Below are 22,255 nucleotides of genomic sequence, written 5' to 3' on the forward strand. Positions count from 1 at the left end.
TGCATATGTCTTTTTTATGCTTTATTGGTTTTAAAAACTGTGTAACATAATTGATCAACAGAAAATAAAACCAAAAACAAAAATAAACAAACATTCATTCCATAGTTGGTGCTTGATGTATGTAGCAATTTGTAGTTGGATTCAACATGACCTCTGGTCCCCCCATTCTGGTTCTCAGATTACATTCTTTAACTGCACACTAAACTTTGTCTCCTCTAAAAAAGGTAAAGGGACCCCTGACCATTAGGTCCAGTCGTGACCGACTCTGGGGTTGCGGCGCTCATCTCGCTTTATTGGCCGAGGGAGCCGGCGTACAGCTTCCGGGTCATGTGGCCAGCATGACTAAGCCGCTTCTGGCGAACCAGAGCAGCGCACAGAAATGCACTCTGGCAATTTAGCTCCAGGGACCACACATTCGCTCTATAAGATGCACAGACATTTCCCCTTAGTTTTTAAGAGGAAAAGTGTGCGTCTTTTGGAACGAAAAATACGTTTCATTTTTGCTGATAAGGTACGTTCTGCATGGGAAATGGACTTTAGCTTGAAGGTACAGGATGCAGCCTAAAGCTCAGATCAAGGACTAGTCGCTACCTGTATGGGAAACAGCCTGAGAATCCTACGCCTTTCTTACAGAAGCAGAGTGGGAGATTGATGTAATAACGATTTAATGACAACTTCAAAACAATTCATTAGAAAATTCCCTTGTGTATCATGACTTCTGCAAAGCACGCCTGTTTGTTTATATTCATAATTTGACAGGCAATACTTGTGTGTGTGGATTTGCTCCTCCTTATGTTGTGTCAGAGCCAGAAAAAGTCCTGGGCCAACCCCAAATGTTTCTAATATTTGTGTGTCTTTTCTTCTTCTTTAATTAGGCATACTATGCACGGGATGCACTGGCAAAGAATCTTTACAGTAGACTGTTTTCCTGGCTTGTTACCAGAATCAATGAGAGCATTAAGGTTAGTGTTCTTTGAAATCCTGTATACTTAGAACAAATAAGCCTGACAAGTTAAACTAGATGCTCATCAGTTTGTGGCATAATAATGCAAAGTTTTTTTAGCAGGAAAACAATAGATGTACTCATATAATTGACCCCTGCTTTTCCTCTGTGTCATAATGATGATTTTCATAGAATGCTGCCTCTTTGCTGAATTTAATAAACATCTGAAAATAACTTTTGTTTTCTTAAGGCACAAATGAAAGTAAGAAAGAAAGTCATGGGCGTTTTGGACATCTACGGCTTTGAAATTTTTGAGGTACTTTGCTCTGACTGTAATCTTCATGCTTTGTAGCAAGATATAGTGAATTATTCATTCTGTTTTGAACCAGACTTTTCAACAAAGTTTCTCAAGCCAGCCTACAATAAAATGACTACCAAGAAGCAGGTACAATCAGTGCAAAAAAGTGAAAAAATAGGTAACTTGGAAACAACAGCAAAACATTAAAACGAACCCTGAAATATCAAGGCAGAACAACTCTAAAAGAACAACCAGATAAAATATGGTTCAGTATTTTTTAAAAAAGCCTAAATTTCATCAGCAGTAGACATGGAAAGGTGTGAGGAAATAAAACTGATTTTTCTTCATGTGAACTTCATAAGGGTAGATGTCAAGTGTACAGACCAAAACCCTGGTCACCACTTACATATCATACACACAGAAAAAGACTCACTGTTTTTAGGTTTTGCATTCAGCTTCCTAAGAGTTTCTGACATAAAGGTGGCATATAAATGTTTAAATTTAAAATTTTAAGGAAGTAGTAATAACTCATAATGTAGAGGGCTAAAATGCTAATTTTGCTCAGTTCCCTCCTCTTGTAGATCATGCACAATGAGAAATCAGATTGGACAAGCAATGCCCAAAGTTTATATTGATTTAGCAATGTGCGTACACTTAATCTCAAAATTCTGAATTCTGGCGATTTGTTCCTGTGCCCTTTGAATGGCATTTTTTTTTAGTATTAAGGTTATACCTAGATTGAAAGCAAAACAAACCGTGCATTTCAGATCAAGGAGAGATGTCAGGTTAATTTGTGTCTGCCCAAGGCTATTATGCCAGGAATATAATACATATACTGCAGCTTCTTATAGTCAGGCTTATCTGTGACTGTTCCATCCAAAATGTTTTTCATAGCTCAATTTCCCCCCCTTTTCAGCCAGAAGGGAAGAGGCATAAAACAGTCCCTACAACCCATATTGCCTTTTTTTAATTGGCTTAGCAATACAGAGAGGTAGAGTAGACGGAAATATGAGACAGTGAAATACAAGATTCTTCTGCTGAGCTGACATCTAACATTAATATGCTGAAATTCAGCAAGGACAAATGTGAATTTTAATATATGAGGAGAGAACAATATGCTTCTCATGGATAAAATAAATTATAAGAGGGTGGCAGTGTCGTTTTAGGCATCAATCCTGTTTCTATTAAAGTCAATGGCAAAGGCTTTAAATGAATCATCCTCAACATTCTTAACTTACCGTGGAGGAGTCTAGGCAGCCACTGCTTTAAAAAACCAATATGATATGAAAAATCAAATTGAAAGGTGACACAAGAGAATTGTGGTGCCTTAAATTAAGGGCCAAGGTAAACAGGATGTTAATTACATCTTTGCATATAGCGTGCAGGATTCTATTTTATTGCAGATGGTATCTCAGGTGAGGTGGTGATGCACAGCTCATATGATGTGTGTCTTTCTGTTCCCTTGCTGTCATCCTAAGGGTTAATCCATCCTCTGAAGCAGGTGTTTGGTTTTGGAAGAAGCCTCCCATTGCCACAGTTGCAACCCCGTCCCGTCCCTGTCCTTCCAGAATGTTGCACTCCTGATAATTGTCAGCTACCCTGCCAGCTCATTCTATTGCCTTTTCAAAACAAAACAAAACAAAACAAAACAAAACAAAACAAAACAAAACATCCCTTATCTTCAGAACTTTGTTTTTCAGATACTGGCTATCACCCTTATATTAAAAAAGCTGGATTTTAGGGGCTACTTTGTAACACTTCAAGAGAGAGAGAGAGAGAGAGAGAGAGAGAGAGAGAGAGAGAGAGGTTGTATTATAACATCATGTACCTCAGAAGTTGAACATCTTAGTTCCCGAACGCGTTTTGGCTCCCAAACAATCGAAACCCGGAAGTGACTGTTCCGGTTTGCGAACTATTTTTGGAAGCCGAACGTCCGACGGGGCTTCCATGGCTTCTGATTGGCTGCAGGAGCTTCCTGCAGCCAATCGGAAGCCATGCTTTGGTTTCTGAACATTTTGGAAGTCGAACGGACTTCCGGAACGGATTCCATTTGACTTTGAAGGTACGACTGTATAGTTTGGCCCAACAATGTTATATGACATAAGTTTTAATTGACTAGTGTCCACTTCATCAGATGTCATCAAGTATTATCCTCAGGGAAGAACAACATTTGATACAGACTATATTATATATATGTATGTATGTAGGTATGTAGGTATGTAGGTATGTAGGTATATGCATGCATTCTATCCTGGAAAACACACCTAACAGATGCTCTTTTTTATTGTTTTTATTTATTTATTTGAAAATATTTATATACAGTGGTGCCCCGCAAGACGAATGCTTCGCAAGACGGAAAACTCGCTAGGCGAAAGAGTTTTCCGTTTTGGAGGTGCTTCAGAAAACGAATTTCCTATGGACTTGCTTCGCAAGACGACAATGTCTTGCGAGTTCCTGCTGGTTTTTTTTCCTTCCCCCCCTTTTTCTAAGCCGCTAAGCCGCTTATCAGCTGATCCGATCAGCAGATAAGCCGCTAAAAGCCTCTAATAGCGCTAATCCGCTAATCCGTCAATGGGCTTGCTTCGCAAGACGAAAAAACCGCTAGACGAAGAGAATCACAGATTCTTTTCGTCTTGCGAGGCACCACTGTACTGCTATGTCACCTCAAAAAATATTAAAGTGGTTTACAAAAGTAAAAAAAAAAAAAAGAGCGAACCATTCAATAAATAAAGTAGAACCATAAAATAGAACATAAGAAGAGGCTGCTGGATCAGGCCCAAGGCCCATCTATCACAGCATCCATTTTCTGCTTGTGATAATGACTTCTCTTGTCTGAGCACCTCACTTGGAAGATGTAGTAACGACCGATGCAAGCATTAAATGTTTTATAGCTGGTTTGGATGATCATGCCTCATTTTAATAATCTGGGTTATGAACCAGCCTTTTTCCTGTGCATGCATCTCCCTCTTTCCAGCAGCAATTAAACCAGGAAGCCTCTAATGAATAACGATTTATCATTTCAGCCTTCTGGGAAACTTTGTTTTCCAGCTGTTGAGCAAGGCAGGATCTTAAAAATCCACTTCAAACCATAGTTTAATATCCTGGCTTGGTCCAGTGCTTGATATGCATAGTTTTCCTGATTCAGATTAAACAGGAAGCTATGGTCAGCTGAAGACCTCATGGTTTGCTTGCTCATACAGGGAAGGAAGGAGCCGTGGGGCTTGTGTCACTGCTTGTTAAACTGAGATACGATTGTCCGAACAAGGCTTTTGTCATTAACATAATTATGGGCTCACATGCTGTGAATCTGTGTGTATTTCTAGCCCTGTAACTTCTTTTGGGTAGGCTGTTTTTAGGGGAAATTTTGACTTTCTTTCTGGTGAGTAAAAGTCGTCTACCTGTAGTACTCCTGAACCAAGCACCCAGTACGAAGAGTGATTAGCAAATGGTCTTCAGGCATATATAAAAATCCTGTCATGCATGGAATAGGTGCATATCATATTAAAATCCCAGAAGGTAGTCCCCTTGCAAAAATCTGCTTGCAGGCCAGAGATTTGGATAGGTCTCATCTCTGGATAAATATGCTGCCAGGCTTCCATGTGCCTCCATTGTCACTCTTTCCCAACTTTCTTTTGTAGGATAACAGCTTTGAGCAGTTCATTATTAACTACTGCAACGAGAAGCTGCAGCAGATCTTCATTGAGCTTACCTTGAAGGAAGAGCAAGAAGAGTACATACGAGAGGTAAAACCCATTTGTTTCCTTGTTTACCTATCTGCCTCTGTGCACCTACAATCCTTGTCCTTGTTGCTGTTTGCCTTAATAGCTTTTAACATGTTTTTCCTTGATGGTTGCGATGACCTTTTCAGGTACAAAACAGAACTACCATGTTGATGTTCTGTTTGTGAGGCATTAGTAGTAGCCCTGAAACCAGATAGGCAGTTGAAAAGACACTGATTTAAGGTGAAGTCTCTACTCCAGGTGGAAAGAGTATCCTGTTGACACAAAATGGTTTTGTGGAGTGGGCGATGGCATCCAAAGTTGGCAGTTAGAGAGGAGATTCACTGGGCTCGACTCTACCCAGGGCTATTTTTCAGCTAGAACTTGCCGAAACTCAGTTCTGGCACCTCTCAGGTGGGTGCCATTGTCATTATAAGAGAACAACGGTACCTCTTTTTCTAGAAAAATAGTACTGACATTAACCCGCATTTTCTTCCTGACTTTCCCCAGGCTCCTTACACTTCTCCACAATATTTAGACAGTCTACTAGAATCCAGTAACCAAAGTCAATTTTATGCTTATACACTGGTGCCTTGTTTTGCGACCGGGATCCATTCCGGAGCCCCGGCCGCTAGTTGAAAAGGACGCAGGGCAAAGCACCGTGTTTGCGCACATGCGCGGGGCAGTTTGCGCTTCTGCACATGGGCAAGCAGCAAACCCGGAAGTAACCCGTTCTGGTACTTCCGGGTTTGCCGCGGATGCTAGATGAGGCAGATGGTTGCGGAGGCATTACTGTAGGTATATTCTGTATATAGATATATTCCAGATATAGAATATAGACACTATATTCTTTTAGATTCTTTTTTAGAAACGAACACATTCCAAATCTGGTTTGCCTAAAATCCCAAGCTCATAAGCGACTTTGTTTACATGTTATAGATGGACTAATCTAAATACCTTGTAGCTGCATTTATTTAACACTGCAATTCTGATGGCAAGTTGGCAGGTGAAAGTACCGAAGTTAAATTTCAGACATTTGGCCACACAATGATTTTGGTGTATGAACCTATAGCCCTGTTCACAAGTTACTTGTAGGGCATAGCTGTACAGTGGTACCTCTGGTTACGAACTTAATTTGTTACGGAGGTCTGTTATTAACCTGAAATTGTTCTTAACCTGAGGTACCACTTTAGCTAATGGGGCCTCCTGCTGCTGCCGCAGCGCAATTTCTGTTCTCATCCTGAGGTAAAGTTCTTAACCCGAGGTACTGCTTCCTGGTTAGCGGAGTCTGTAACCCAAAGTGTTTGTAACCTGAGGTGTTTGTAACCCAAGGTACCACTGTGTATACTTTGGAGAAGGGCTATGCTTCTAGCTTCGCCCCCCAGTGTTACATCTTCCTTGGACAACCATGGATTGGCCACTTTTGTATGTAAAGCAAAAACAGTAACTGGTTTGCACAACTGAAACCCTTTTCAACAATTGTGGACAGTAGTAGGTTAGAGACAAAACCTCAGAAACATTGGGGAGGGGAAAGCTGCATTTATATTGCCATATGCACTTGGGTGGCGGTAAGCATCTCTTCGGGTTTGGTTTGTGACGTACTTGCAAAAATGCTTGACCACCACCAAAGTGGGCTGCATAGCCTATGCTGACTGTGTTATTTCAGCTTGTCATCTCTGTCTCAAGATGAAGGCTGAAGGCAGGAGAAAAACACACCAGCAGTTCTTGAGATGAAATTGTCAATTTCCTTGGAAACGCTCCCAAGATGCACAAAAACATTATTGACCCAAAGCTTTGCACTAAAAGGGCTTTGGCTCTGTTTCAGTTAAGTGCATGGGAAATTGACACAGATTGGGGAATGGAATGGAAAGCAAACCTGGCAGCTGTTCAAGGACGCTCATCTTGCTCCAGCAATATTAGCAGCTTCTGAAGTTTTGACATAGTGCTGAAGTCCCGACGATCACAAATTGCTGTGACAAGGAGAAGGGGATACAGCCCTTCGTTTCCTTTAAACTGCAGACCCACCCCCCACCCCCACCCCATATCATAATAGTTCAACTCACTTTCGCCAAAGGAGATTCATATATTGGTGGTCACTATCATCTTGGTGTGATCCTGGCTCTGGGTGCCTGCCTTGTGGGGCTTCCCACTAGCCCTTAATTCCTTGTAATTTAAAAGTGGGTGTCAAGCCTGTTTAAGCGATTAAAGCACATACGCCCTTAAGGGTTCGTTGTCTTCAGTGGCCTTATTAGGGCTCAGAGGAACTGGGGTATTGTGCTAGGAATAAAAGAAGGCAATCCCCTAGCTTACTAAAATATGCTCTAGTTGGAATGAGTGAAATTTTAGCAGAGTGCCTTCAAAGTGCCTCCCTGCCATGGTTTTCTTCTTCAATTTGTGTTTTATTTCTATAGGGTATTGAGTGGACGCACATTGAATACTTCAACAATGCTGTAATTTGCGACCTAATAGAAAATGTAAGTCATAACTATAGAAAAATGAAATTTTATGGAATGTTCTCATTCTTTTGATTTGATGACTGCCACATGAGAACAGGCCTTCTCTGTGGTGGCTCCCTGACTGTGGAATGCTTTCCCCAGGGAGGGAAGCCGGCCATCTTCATTATGCATCTTTAGGCGCCAGGTAAAAGCATTCCTCTTCTCCCATCTATGGCGTTTAAAACTGGGGATGAGGTATTGTTTTAGTGTTTTATTATGGTATCATAGCCGTCAACGTTTCCCCCTTTTTTTAAGGGAAATTCCCTTATTCCGAATAGGATTCCTCGCAAGAAAAGGGAAAAGTTGACAACTATGTATGGCATGCATTTTTTGTGTTTTTATATTGTGAACCTCCCTGTGATCATCGGATGAAGGGTGCCGTAAAAATTTAAATAATAATGATAATGATTTATTTAGTTCCGAAGAATGTTTTGTGGCATAGTGCTTTAAGGAGTAAGGAATTATCACTGTATATAGTGTTGTTTGCCCACCTTTCCCCAACCTGGTGTCTTTCAGATGAGATTTTTCGACTGCAGCGCCAGCAGTCTCTGCTGGCATTGCCAACAGTCAGGGATGATGGGTGCAAGATCTGGAGGGCATTAGCCTGGAGAAGCTTGTATTAAAGCATTCTGAAGGGTGGAATTGAGCAAAATACTCAAAAATTGAGCAAAATGTTTTTTTTAAAAAGCATTTTCTCCCACCCATTATAAACAACAACAACAAAAACCCTGCTCTCAGAGCGCCTTACAAGTGTCAGTGAGAAGACATTATATTCCCTCAAGTTTATAATCTAAAAGACACAACACAAAAGGAAAAGGGATTGGGAGAAGAGGAGGAAAAAAGAATGTGCAGCAACCGTTTCTTAGTTGCAGAGTTTGTAGAATGACCAGCCAGAATGGAAAGACTTCAAGGAGTGGAGGAGCCAAAGGTTGCTAGTTTTTCAGCAGAGGCCCTGCAGTCCTTCCTGTCTTGCTCTCTCCTACCCTGATGGAATGGCTGCTGCAGATGACGATTAAGGGGAGCAGGCTGATGGAGACACCGTCCAATGTCCATGTCTCGTTAACTTCTCTGTGTATTGCAGCAATAATAATAATAATAATAATTTTATTATTTGTATTTCACCCACCTGACTGGGTTGCCTCAGCCACTCTGGGCGGCTCCCAACAGAACAGTAGATGAAGGTAACATTGTTCTTGAGGATTAGGTGGCAAGCTTTTAAAAAAGGTTTCCTTTCCCAATAAATAACATTTCTCTTTTGAATGCTAAATGGAACGCTTTGCGTCTTTCAGTGTATGTTTCAAATACAGCATGTACTTTCAGACAGCAGCTCCTGTTGACTACCCACACTTTAAAGTCTCATTAGTTCCTTGACAACGGTGAAATCTGGAGCAGTTCTTTAGCCAGCATCACCAGACAGAAAAAATGAGACAGAGACACCAGCGTCTTCCTTCAACTGTCTCGCTTTGGATCATAGCTGAGCTTTGTATCGGAAGTTCAAATCACAAGGATTTGAGAAGGAACAGTTGAAATAAAAGGCATGGATTTTAAAATGGAAAAGAATAGGTGTGCTACCAGTGGATGATACACACTTAGAAATTTGCAGCTAAGAGACACTGTCCTATTCCACATCTCATCAGGAAGAGGAAGAAGAGATTCATCTGCTCAGTGATGCTGTTGCCAAGCACCACATTGAGGGAGCCTTTCTCCTCCTCTCTGATCTCAGGGGAATAGGGCATTAGAAGGGGTTTCCTCCAAGCAAAAGGGTGCAAATTCCATCCTGAATTTTGTGACATCTCTTGGGCCTCAGTGTCTGGAGACCTGAAGAATGGGGAAGTACACCATCATCATCATCATCATCAAACCTTTTATTAGCATCACATGCAAACATCCAAAACAAATCAATACAGAATTACCACTTCCCCAGTGGCACAAAACATTTGCTAAAAGAAAGGAGGCAGAGCAGTCTCTCGTCACATCTCTAGGTCTCCAGGGAGATCAGACGTCTGCAATGTATTTCGACGACAAAAAACCAAATAGAGATATTTAGCCACTAACTTGGTGAGCTCCTGATCATTCGAATGGGGAAGTACCTAGGAAGTAACGAACAGGTTCAAGCCCTAAGTTGGGGTTCTGAATTGCAAGGGGTTGGACTTCGGGGTCCCTTCCAACTCTACAATGTTATAAAACAACACCCTGGTAAAGTTGGAGAAATATGTAGCCTTTTTTTTGGAAACTGCTGTATATAAATGTTGTTAAATAAATCAATAAAATTTGGACATGTCCAGGTAAATCCTAGTTCGAAGTTTTAGTTGTGCTCAGCATATCAAGTTAATCTAATCTGAATAAATGCCTTTTAATGTGGAAAGGACTGTGTAGGGCAGACATACACGCAGGCTTTCAATTTTGCATTCTGACTCGAAATTTGACTTGCTAATTACCTGCTTTAGTTTGCCATTCATTTACTGTGAACCTTAAGGGATGCATAGAATATTTATGCCCATCTCACACGGAATGAACCTTATTGTTGCACAACAGAATCAGAATGGAATTCTAGCCATGCTGGATGAAGAATGCTTGCGGCCAGGAGCTGTTACGGACGACACATTCTTAGAGAAGTTGAACCAGGTCTGCGCCACTCACCAGCACTTTGAGAGCAGGATGAGCAAATGTTCACGCTTCCTGAACGACACTTCCCTGCCCCACTGTTGCTTCAGAATCCAGCATTATGCTGGCAAGGTAATGCACGTTGTATGGTTTTATACACAAGGCTAACATTCCAGCTTTGGGCAACTTGAAAGCATGCTTGCTGTAGATGTCCCAAGGTGAGATAGTGAGCCGAAAAAAGAGATGCACAAATTACTGCAGATACAGCCTTCCTTCATGTTTCCACTGCAGCCATCCCAGTCATGAAGAGATTAGCCAGAACACCGTTTAAAGTAGCTTCTCTCTTTTGTTTATGGTGCACACAACTGAGATCAGGAAGGGGCTTAAAGGTAAAGGTAAAGGGACCCCTGACCATTAGGTCTAGTCGTGGCAGACTCTGGGGTTGCGGCGCTCATCTCGCTTTATTGGCCGAGGGAGCCGGCGTACAGCTTCCGGGTCATGTGGCCAGCATGACTAAGCAACTTCTGGCGAACCAGAGCAGCACACGGAAACGGAGTTTACCTTCCCGCTGGAGCGGTACCTATTTATCTACTTGCACTTTGACGTGCTTTCGAACTGCTAGGTTGGCAGGAGCAGGGACCAAGCAACGGGAGCTCACCCCATCGCAGGGATTTGAACTGCCGACCTTCTGATCAGCAAGTGCTAGGCTCTGTGGTTTAACCCACAGTGCCACCTGCGTCCCTAGGAAGGGGCTTAAGGCAAGGGAAATTTGTGGTCTGTGTTAATATAGTTTACTTAACATGCAGCAGGGGAACCATCTAGGGGGGCCGGGGGGCCGAACAGCCTCCTCCCCGAATTTTTCAAGGAGGGGGCCTGACCCCATCAATATTTCACAGCCTGCGACGGGCCTCACCGGGTCTACTTGCTGCTGCGGCAGGCCCTGTCAGTCCTTCCTGCGATTGTGGCAGGCCTCTCCGGGCCTAACCACGACTGTGGCAGGTCTTGTAGCTTCCTGTCACCTTGTGATAACACATGTGTGCACTGGGCACCCTCAAAGTTGGGCAGGACCCAGCGCCTCTGACATGCAGCATTAATATTTTGGAGGCATTAGCCATTTGTTCTTGACTTTTGTTCCCCCCCCTCCCTTGGATTGATTATCTCTTGTTCATTGAGACACTCTTGATTCGCATTGTTAGGTGATGTATCAGGTAGAAGGATTTGTCGACAAGAATAACGACCTGCTTTACCGCGACCTGTCCCAGGCCATGTGGAGGGCCAACCACTCCCTCATTAAAGCACTCTTCCCAGAAGGAAACCCGGCCAAGATTAACCTAAAGAGGCCCCCAACCGCAGGTTCGCAGTTCAAGGCTTCCGTGGCAACCTTGATGAAGAACTTGCAGACCAAAAATCCCAACTACATCAGGTAACCTTCAAGGAATCAGTTCCCTGGCCTTGTTATGCAGCATAATGAAACAGTAACTCATTGCTACTGAAAATGCTGGAGCCACATGAAGCATTTGACCAACTCGAATGGGCTTTTTGTCTTTCTAAAAGTTTTTGAAATTACTGTATCTGGGGGTGGAATTACGTGTGCTATAACAAAACTTATTTAGTACTTAATGGGCAGTAGTGAAAACCAATGATTGGGGGGTGGGCGGATTTTCCTTGAACTTTGTTCACATATTAAACAGGGGTGTCTCTGGACTGCCCTATTTGTTTTATGGGGTAACTGTGCCCCTGAAGGACCAGGTGCGCAGCCTGGGAGTCATTTTGGACTCACAGCTGTCCATGGAGGCGTAGGTCAATACTGTGTCCAGGGCAGCTGTTTACCAGCTCCATCTGGTACGCAGGCTAAGACCCTACCTGCCCATGGACTGTCTCGCCAGAGTGGTGCATGCTCTAGTTATCTCCCGCTTGGACTACTGCAATGCGCTCTACGTGGGGCTACCTTTGAAAGTGACCGGGATACTACAACTAATCCAGAATGCAACAGCTAGACTGGTGACTGGGCGTGGCCGCCGGGACCACATAACACCGGTCCTGAGAGATCTGCATTGGCTCCCAGTATGTTTCCGAGCACAATTCAAAGTGTTGGTGCTGACCTTTAAAGCCCTAAACGGCCTCGGTCCTGTATACCTGAAGGAGCGTCTCTACCCCCATCATTCTGCCCGGACACTGAGATCCAGCACCGAAGGCCTTTTGATGGCTCCCTCATTGCAAGAAGTGAGGTTACAGGGAACCAGACAGAGGGCCTTCTCAGTAGTGGCGCCTGCCCTGTGGAACGCCCTCCCTTCAGATGTGAAGGAAATAAGCAGCTATCTTCTCTTTAAAAGACATTTGAAGGCAGCCCTGTTCAGGGAAGTTTTTAATATTTGATGCTGTATTCTTTTTAACACTCGATTGGAAGCTGCCCAGAGTGGCTGGGGAAACTCAGCCAGATGGGCGGGGTATAAATATATTTATTGTTGTTGTTGTTGTTGTTGTTGTTGTTGTTGTTGTTGTTGTTATTTATCATCTCCCAAGCCCTTCAACATTTACATTGCAGGGGAATGATGGGGTTACAAGGTACACCATAGAAGGCAGAGAACATCTAAGTTCATTTGTTGATGACACTGTGATAATGCTGTAAGACCCGATAGAGGTCTTACCAGATATAATTAAGGAGTTGGCATGGTATGGGGTGGTTGCAAGGTTAAAAGTTCATTATGAGAAGCCTGTAGTGTAAATATGGCTCCCAAATCACAGGCCAAGTGCGCTATGGGGATCCCACCTTACGTTAAATCACTCTTGAGATCTGGGAGTTCAGATTCCAAAAGATCTAAGTAAACTTTGTGCCTTAAACTTATGCTCAGTGCTCAGAAGAATTAGGAAAGAAACAAAAAGCTGGATAAGCTGAAAGTTGTCCCTTTTAGGCAGAATAGCAATAAAAATGTCAAACCTCCCCAAGCTGTTATTTATGTTTCAGGTGTTTCTCATTTGTAATTCCGGGAAAGGTTCTTTGAAAATTGCAAGCTTCCATTAATAAATTTATTTTCTGAGAATGAAAGGGCCAGGCTGGCTTGTGATTTACTATGCAGAAGGACAATCCATATGGCATGAGGAATTCCACCTAAACTTTTTTTAAAATAAAAAAACAAAGCTTGTCAGTAATGTCACTTAATTTTTTTTATACTGGGTGATAAAGGCAAGGTCTTGTTGGGCATGGGATGATCAGGATCAGAGACAGTCGCTCTGCAGGCACAACCTTTCCCTAACAATAAACTCCCATACAATTGCAAAGCATCGTAATGTGTTCACATGGTGCATGTTTTGCAGTCTAGAAAGCATGGCAATCCAAATTTATCCCAGTTAGGTGCCCCTGGTACTGATATATTAAATCATTCACCCTTCTACAGTGCAGACAGAGAAACACAATTTCAGGGACTCATAGGAGAGAGACTGTACCAGCTTAAGGCCTTCTGTATAACACCTATCCATTTACAGATGAGTATTTGAGAGATTGATTAGCCAGTGTTGAACTCAACTGGCTTAATGCCCATCCAAGCTGTTACTTTATTTCCAACAGGGAGATTTGGGAGCAAGGTACTAAAAGTCTCTCTCACAGTTTGTGGCATTAGTTTTGGGTTCAGCGGATGAACGGAGGGACCTGATTCCAGATATATCTTCTGCAGTAGCAGAAGAGCAAAGGTGGAAGGCCGTAGGGTGATTTGAGTGGGAGATAGAGAGGTGGAAATTCTACCTAATCAATGGGATAGCTTCTGGAAAATGAAGGTGCTGGGACTGGTTCCCTGTATGTCAGAGAGAATACATAAAAACCCACAGATCATATTAAAGCACAATGAGGTTCATACACATGCTGGCTACGATGTCCCCAGACTGCTGGAGGGGTTATGGGTCAGTGGGGTACATGCATTCATCTGTGGTGGAAGTGCCCATATCTAGCAAGACTTTGGGATGAAGTACTCAAGGAGATCAACACTACTGTGGGGCAAACAGCTGTTAAACACCAAAATCAATGCTATTTTCACCATTAGACTCTGAGGGAGGCGGTTGTAAGCTTGAACAGAATTACAAACCAGGAAGGTTAAAAATCACTTTTCCTTATAGACATGATTAGATTTAGAACCTAATTAGTAGACTAGTGATAGCACAACTGTGGAAGAGCAAAAGGACTCCTTATTTTATATCTCTGGTGCAGTGAATGTTACAGAGAAGCTTACACATCAAATCCAGGTCATCAAGTGACAAGCAAAACAGGATGCCTTTTCGGGGCGTAGAATGAAGTAGTTCTATTTTGCAGTCTAGTAAGACTGCGACAGTACAAGGCTCTGAGCCCCAGGGTTTCTTCGGCAGGAAGGGAAGGATACACATTTAATTAGTAAATAGGGACACTTGCAATTCGATATGCAGCTATTTGGAAAAATAATGAGCCAAGTGTCTCTGGAATTACCATAAGTTAATGTTTATAATGTCTTAAGATCCATTGTCTGATGAATATGATAGCCATGATTGCCTTCTATATTTAATCCATAATGGGAGAGAAGATTATGTTACCTGTTTTAGTCATTTATTGTTGTTTCTGTCTGAGATGGGCAAATGATTGCAGTCAATTGCATGTTAAACAAACCGAGTGGTTGTGCTTGTGTAGCAGAAATTATTGTGCAATATCTTAATGAATGTTCTTTTTCATGCAGATGCATTAAGCCCAATGACAAAAAAGCAGCACATATCTTCAACGAGGCTCTAGTTTGTCATCAGGTCCGGTATTTGGGTCTGCTGGAAAACGTTCGTGTCAGAAGGGCAGGATATGCGTTCAGGCAACCTTACGAGCCTTGTCTAGAAAGATATAAAATGCTTTGTAAACAGACATGGCCACACTGGAGAGGTCCTGCCAGGTAAGAGTCGTTAACTAATTAGTGCAGGTGTATTGGTGTGGCACTGTGGTGTAAACCGCTGAGCCTAGGGCTTGCCGATCAGAAGGTCAGCGGTTCGAATCCCCGTGACAGGGTGAGCCCCCATTGCTCTGTCCCAGCTCCTGCCAACCTAGCAGTTTAAAAGCATGTCAGAGTGCAAGTAGATAAATAGGTACCACTCTGGTGGGAAGGTAATCGGCGTTTCTGTGGGCTGCTCTGGTTTGCCAGAAACGGCTTTGTCATGCTGGCCACATGACCCGGAAAAACTGTCTGCGGACAAACGCCGGCTCCCTCGGCCAGTAAAGTGATATGAACGCTGCAACCCCAGAGTCGTTCGCGACTGGACTTCACTGTCAGGGGTCCTTTACCTTTTTATTGGTCTTTATTTGGCCCAGCGCCAATTGCTTAACATGCCTATGGGATTGCATGCTCTTTCCAGCAAAAAAACTGACCTCTTAAGCCACACCCTATTAACTTCCCTGCTCTTTGCCCTTCCTGGATTTCAAAATGCTGTCAGGGAGCAAAACATGGTGCCATAATTTTGCATGTTGCTACAAAGGGTCTTCACATGAGTTGAAGGTATGCAAAATTGTGGCCTCTGCACCTGATTCTTGAAATTGTCTTCCACGTCATCTGTACGGTGCAGAGCCAGTTACAAAACTATCCTGTGGAGATGCGATCCCAAGGATATAATATTCAGTAAAAGGCATACAAGGATCGGACAACCATTGATTGAAGAACTATTGTATTGTTTCCATCAAAGCTCCTCTCATCTTTTTATCTATATACCTTTCCTATTTTAAATTGCAGATTTAGTTTGTCTTGTGGCAACCCTAATTAAAATTAGACATGGATTAACCTTTCAATTTCTGGTTCGTGTCTCATTCACATGTTTTCCCCACAATTCCACTCCATTTTGCTTCAATCTGCACTTTCTATAAATTAAATACATATTTTGTTACATTTAAACTGCCAAGAACTGTGAAATCTGTTTGGAGAGCTTAAGTTTGATTTGTACATAAGTTTTAGAGGTGAGGTTCAGGACATTATCGCTACAAATTCACAAAGAGGTACCTTGGTTCTCAAACTTAATCCGTTCCAGAAGTCTGTTCCAAAACCAAAGCATTCCAGAACCAAGGCTTGCTTTCCCATATAAAGTAATGCAAACGGGTTAATCCATTCCAGACTTTTAAAAACAACCCCTAAAACAGCAATTTAACATGAGTTTTACTATCTAGCGAGACCACTGATCCATAAAATGAAAGCAATAATCAATGTACTGTACTATAAAATAAATAAGACAGTATTGTAGATGATAAAAATGAAAATTAATTTTTTTCCTTACCTGCACTGATGATAGTCATTGTTTGGATGGGGGGCTTCTATCCACTCCCACAGTGACACAATCAATCAGTAGCTGAACTGGGTTTCACACAGTTGCAAAAACAAATTAAACCAAAAAGCCTCAAAAACAAAAATGCAAAATAAATAGCAAAAACAAAAGCATCAAACTTAATCCGTTCCAGAAGTCTGTTTGACTTCCGAAATGTTCGAAAACCAGGGCACGGCTTCTGATTGGTGCAGACACCCCGGAAACAATAGCAGACAGCCATGTTGGACGTTCAGCTTCCGAAAAATGTTTGAAAACTAGAACACTTACTTCCAGGTTTTTGGCGTTTGGGAATCAAGGCGTTTGAGTACCACGGTACCACTGTACCTCTGTTTAAAACATTTCTTTGTCAATTTCACAATCTGGTTGGAACTTTCTAATCCTTAATGACTTTATCAGAGCAGACATTTGTTATTTTGTATACCATTTTCACATCTGAAGCACAAGTGTTTGCAAACAGAATAGATAACAATTACTGGTTTTGTTTTTTATGTGCCTATGCTAAAGCAAAGTTTTATTAAAGTTTCCCTTTAATAATATGCTTATTGTATTCTCAGCCTGTGTAAGAGGTGCCACTTTTGAAAATGAGGGGTAAATCGCTTCCTTTTGTTTTCTGTTGTAGAGCTGGCGTAGAGGTATTGTTCAGTGAGCTGGAAGTCCCTGAAGAAGAATATTCCTTGGGAAGATCAAAAATATTCATCCGCAACCCAAGAACAGTATGTAAACCAATTTTTCTTCTATTACAGCAAAGGCAGCTTAAGTACATTTGTCTCTTTCTTCCTGCTCCTCCTCTTTCTTTACAAGATATCAAGAGTTTTAAGGCCAAATTCAGATTGTTAGGTGATGGAGGGCTAAAGCTTAGGTTTTGGAAAGAAGAGGGAAAGAAATTTAATCCAGCGTAATTTTTTTACTTGTCACCGTGACATGCCATCTAACAACTGTATCAGACATTCCTCAAAAAGTTGGTTTTGTGTGGGCCTCAGTTGCAGACAAAAAAGCAGCTTGTTGAAGTTCGTTTGTTGCATTCCACCTTCGCTCCCTAGCTGTTTTTTGACATCACAACAACTCTTAGTCCCGGCTAAATGACAGAATAGGAATGGACAATATGACAACACTTGCAGTTTATGAACCGACTGCTTACAGACGTAGACTTTGTTTGGATAAATGCGACAACATTTGGAATGTAGTAGGCTATTAAAATCTACATATGTATTAGGATAATAACACTGTATCGATTTATATAAGAATCTACGGGAAAATATTACATTGCATTTTTGTGTATATGTATATTTCTTATTCACATCTCTGCTCTTTTTTAAACCTAACTTTCCCCCTCTTTATCACTTTATTTCTTTATAATTGAAATTCTTTCAATAAAATATTAGTATTTATTGATTTATTTTTTAAAAAAGTATAGGAATGGATTGTTCCTAGTTTGAATTGCAGTTGGGGAATGCCCTTTCTGAATACAGTCCCATGTAAAACTCCTTGCAGGCAAAAAGCTAGTATATCAGTGAGAGGTTCAAGCTTGCTCCCTGCAGAATTGGTTTTTCTCATGAGGATTTTTGTTTTCAGACATAGGGGGCGTTTGAAATATAATCTCTCCACCCACATTGTCAAACGATGCAGCCCATTGTACCACCTCTGGTCTCTGATACCTCACTGCCACCTCATTCTGCTGCTTGCGTGTGCAAAACCTAAAATAACTTAGGTGTCAAACATTTTACTCTTCCTTCTTGTTATTTTGTGGGTGAACATATCAGACGACACAGCAATTCTTCAAACAGCTTTTGTTTATTCAGAGGCCAGAACAGAACTGAGCTGAAGGGCTCGGTCAGCCTGCTTATATAGAGCTCCAGTACAACGTTACTGTAGCAACTTTCTAGAACTATCCAATGACTGAACGTCACTTTCGATCCTTCATTTGCATAACTATCTACAGTATCCCCCTGCTGGCCCAGGGTGAGAACTTCACTACATAACACTTCTCGTTTCTCCCTCCTGCCCCAACCCCCCCAACCCCCGCATAGCTCTTCAAATTAGAAGATCTAAGGAAACAGCGCCTTGAGGATTTGGCTACTCTGATCCAGAAGATCTACAGGGGCTGGAAGTGCCGCACACGTTTTCTTCTCATGAAAAGGAGTCAGATTGTGGTTGCTGCTTGGTACAGGAGATACGCAGTAAGAAAATATTATATGTGGGGCTTTTTTAATCCTGTCCCTTCTCAAGAGTTCAGTGCAGTTAGCAATACTTGTCACAATTGTGACATCTGTGGTTAAACTAAAGTACCCAGTGAATTTTTTTTTTTTAATGGCTGTAAACTCAGAACTGTGCTCTGCTTTTGTAGTGAGTATTCTTGGAAGATGCTCAGGTTTGGATGTTGGTAAGTCTTGCCACAGCTTTGTAATCTTAAAGCAATTACCGTATTTTTCGCTCTATAACACGCACCCGACCATAATACGCACATAGTTTTTAGAGGAGGAAAACAAGAAAAAAAATATTCTAAACGAAATAGTGGATATATGATTTTTGTGGTTCATGCTGTGGCCACAGACATGTGATCTGACAGTGAGTTTGGAGTAGCCCAATGCAAAAATCCTGAGGATCCATGTGGATCCATGCTTTGTAACCACGGAGGAGGGAAGGAAGGGGAACCATGGATCCTCTGCTCACAACTGCAGCAGATCCCCCCCGCCACCCACAGGCATTCGCTCCATAACACGCACAGACATTTCCCCTTACTTTCTAGGAGGAAAAAAGTGAGTGTTATGGTGCAAAAAATACGGTAGTTAATGTGCACTTTTAATTCAGCATGAAAAGCCATAGAAACAGCAGTAGAGCTCTTGGACCCAAAGCAGACGTCGTATGGTTTGCTGCCTTAATCCTGATTCGGGTTCCAAATGCCCAGTGAACCCATGTTTTTTCCCCTTTATTTGCTTGGCTAAAATATGTCTCCAGGTGACATGTATAAGGAGATACCTTGTGAGCCCCGAGGCTGAGTTGATCAGAAACTGTCTTTAACCAGGTTTTGCTCATTCCCGACGTAACACTTAACCATTGTCAATACGGCCATGGTTTGCAAACCTGCTTCAAACCACGGTTTCAGGTGCTGGTTAGTGGCCAATTATTGACCATGGTTTAGTTATTTAGACACAATGCCTATTCACGGTTCAGTGCGTTGCTCTTAGAAGTGCAGTGTGCTTCTAGCAAACAGGTTGTATCACTCACTGGGGCAATCTCTACATAGCATGCATCCCTAATAGAACCAGTACAAAGTGTGTGTGTGACAAGCTGGGTATATTTCAGTTATGTAAAACTCTGACTCATTCTTGTTTAAATTTTCAATGCAGCAACAAAAGAAGTACCAGCAGATCAAGAGTTCTGCCATTGTGGTGCAGTCTTATATCAGAGGATGGAAGGTGAGAAAAAGTCAATTCAGCCCCTTGGGTTGTAACTACGTCATCCACGGCCAACAGCTGCCTCTCCGTGGTAGAGAAAAGGGTTACTTCTACCTGTGTTTCATTCCCAGACGTGTATTTGGACTCCTAGGTTGGCGCGGAGGCATTGCAGGGGAATAAAAGTGTTAAACTCTCGTTTGTTCACTTATTCTTACCTGCAAATCACACCCTGCCGTTGGAAAACCTTGTTGTTTTTAAAAAGGATGTAATTACAGTGGTACCTCTGGATGCGAACGAGATCCGTTCCGGAGCCCCGTTCTCATCCTGAAGCAAACACAACCCGTGTCTGCGCATGTGCGGGTCACGATTCGCCGCTTTCGTGCATGCGCCTGATGTCATTTTGAGCGTCCGCGCATGCGTGAGCGGCGAAACCCAGAAGTAACGCGCTCCGCTACTTCCGGGTTGCCACGGAGCGCAACCCAAAAATGCTTAACCTGAAGCTACTTCAACTTGAGGTATGACTGTAATGGATTTACTGCTTTGTGGTGTAGAAGCAGTGACTGGGGTTCAGAAAGGCAAGCTGGATATGCGAGATGTAGGTCCAACCATAATGTTCTTTAAAAACAAGTAGGACTGCTTAGAATGTGCTGAAAGAATCGAAGATAAAAACCCAGTCAAGCAAGATGTGGTTTACCAGAATGTTGTTTGGATTATTCTTAAAATGATATGCTATTTCCCCCTGCTCTGATTTCGTTTTGTTTAACTTAAGCTTTCTCTAGAATCTGTTTTACATGTGTTTGCTGATGTATTTTGAAAACTTGAGTAGTTGTGGCTTAAAATCCCAAGCCACCAGTAGAATTAGATGGGCCTTGGTAATCTGGTTTAGGTGCCACTCCTACTCATGTATCAATAACTGATTGGAAGACCAGTGCTGTTTCCCGCTGCCCCAAGAGCTTTGCAACACTGCCTGCTTTAGTGTCCTGAGGCCTACATTGTGGAAGACACTGGGTAGTACTAGATTACACCAGAAAGGCATAATAATAATAATAATAATAATAATAATAATAATAATAATAATATATTTATACCCCACCCATCTGGCTAGGTTTCCCCAGCCACTCTGCACAGCTCCGAACAGAATATTAAAAATGTGATGAAACATCAAACACTTAAAACTTCCCCAAACAGAGCTGCCTTCAGATGTCTTCTAAAAGTCAGATAGTTGTTTATTTCCTTGACATCTGGTGGGAGGGCGTTCCACAGGGTGGGCGCCACTACAGTGGTACCTCAGGTTAAGTACTTAATTTATTCCGGAGGTCTGTTCTTACCCTGAAACTGTTCTTAACCTGAAGCACCACTTTAGCTAATGGGACCTCCTGCTGCTGCCACGCTGCTAGAGCACGATTTCTGTTCTCATCCTGAAGCAAAGTTCTTAACCTGAGGTAATATTTCTGGGTTAGCAGAGTCTGTAACCTGACGCGTATGTAACTTTTTTTTTTTAAATCATATTTATTGAAATTTCCAGAACTCAAAAAAGAAAAAAGAAAAAAAAGAAAAAGTAAACCTTTACAATTAAAGCCTTACTTTCATTAACATCTTTTCAGGACTCCCCCATCCCCCTCCCTATTTGTATTCCCCTTTCATTAATTTGGTTCCACAAGTTCTTACTCCCAATTTAAAACTTATTTTGTTTAACCCACTATTCAAATTAGTTATATAACCACTTTCCCCTTAGATTCCACCATCCCTCATCATTAAAAGAAAGTTTTTTCCCCCAAGGTCCACCCCAATTTCCTTCCACGAATTCCCTTTTTTTGGTAAAGACGTCCAAACAAGGTAAAAAATATAAAAAAATTCAAAAAATAGTTGTACACCCTTTGGATTCCAGATCTCCCCCCTCCCTTCCCCGGTTTCGATTCCCCATGTCCATCAGTCTATCTACTGTCGGCCTGGAGATCTCACGTCCATAGCCAATTTTTTTCCCCAGTTCCAACTTGCTGGTTTTTTGTGTTTTTTTTTAATAATGTTTAACTTCAAACGCCCAGTCTTAAATAGGCCCCTGACAGGCCTTTGGTTTTCCTTGGTCTTTCACAATAATATGGCTCCTCCCTTGTTCTTTCCAAGTCGTCATCAGTCCTTTGTTCTTTTTTCTCACTTTCTCAGGTTTCTTTTCCTGTTCCGCTGCAAAGACATTCTAATTCAAAAATTTAATACTTCTACAGGGGTTAACTTGCGTCCAGTCCCTTCCGTTCTTCAATAGATAATTCTATTGTCTCCTTTAATATAAACACCTCTGTAGACGAAATACTGATTCGTTTTTGCAGCTTTCCCGGAAGATAACAAGTCCTGTGCGATTCCAAGAGTATTTTTCCACTTACGACCATTCTTGTAATGTCCCGAAACCCCTCTAGGGGGATTATAGTAACTTTGTTTCCTCAAATCCAAAAGTCAAATTGTTATTCCTTATTTTCGACAATTTATATCCAAATTGTAAC

General features: G+C 42.0%; 1 protein-coding gene and 1 long non-coding RNA gene across 6 annotated transcripts in view; one reads left to right on the forward strand and one right to left on the reverse strand.

Annotated features, from left to right (window-relative positions):
• MYO1B (myosin IB) overlaps positions 1 to 22,255 on the forward strand; it is a 147,291-nt gene that overhangs the window by 100,421 nt on the left and 24,615 nt on the right. For all 5 annotated transcript variants that reach the window (XM_081201904.1, XM_081201905.1, XM_081201906.1 and 2 more), the window contains 10 exons: positions 876 to 962; positions 1,194 to 1,259; positions 4,880 to 4,984; positions 7,372 to 7,434; positions 9,991 to 10,191; positions 11,256 to 11,482; positions 14,754 to 14,954; positions 16,985 to 17,078; positions 18,393 to 18,542; positions 19,713 to 19,781. In XM_081201904.1, coding sequence (XP_081058030.1) covers positions 876 to 962; positions 1,194 to 1,259; positions 4,880 to 4,984; positions 7,372 to 7,434; positions 9,991 to 10,191; positions 11,256 to 11,482; positions 14,754 to 14,954; positions 16,985 to 17,078; positions 18,393 to 18,542; positions 19,713 to 19,781 — 1,263 coding nt within the window. The remainder of the gene's footprint in view (positions 1 to 875; positions 963 to 1,193; positions 1,260 to 4,879; positions 4,985 to 7,371; positions 7,435 to 9,990; positions 10,192 to 11,255; positions 11,483 to 14,753; positions 14,955 to 16,984; positions 17,079 to 18,392; positions 18,543 to 19,712; positions 19,782 to 22,255) is intronic.
• LOC308582394 lies at positions 8,546 to 9,957 on the reverse strand. The gene is made up of 2 exons (XR_014005647.1): positions 9,894 to 9,957; positions 8,546 to 9,273 (listed from the first exon to the last, which is right to left on the reverse strand). It is a non-coding gene; the product is annotated as an uncharacterized lncRNA (long non-coding RNA).

Source organism: Podarcis bocagei, assembly GCF_964188305.1.
Source record: "Podarcis bocagei genome assembly, chromosome: 1".
Taxonomy (NCBI): domain Eukaryota; kingdom Metazoa; phylum Chordata; class Lepidosauria; order Squamata; family Lacertidae; genus Podarcis; species Podarcis bocagei.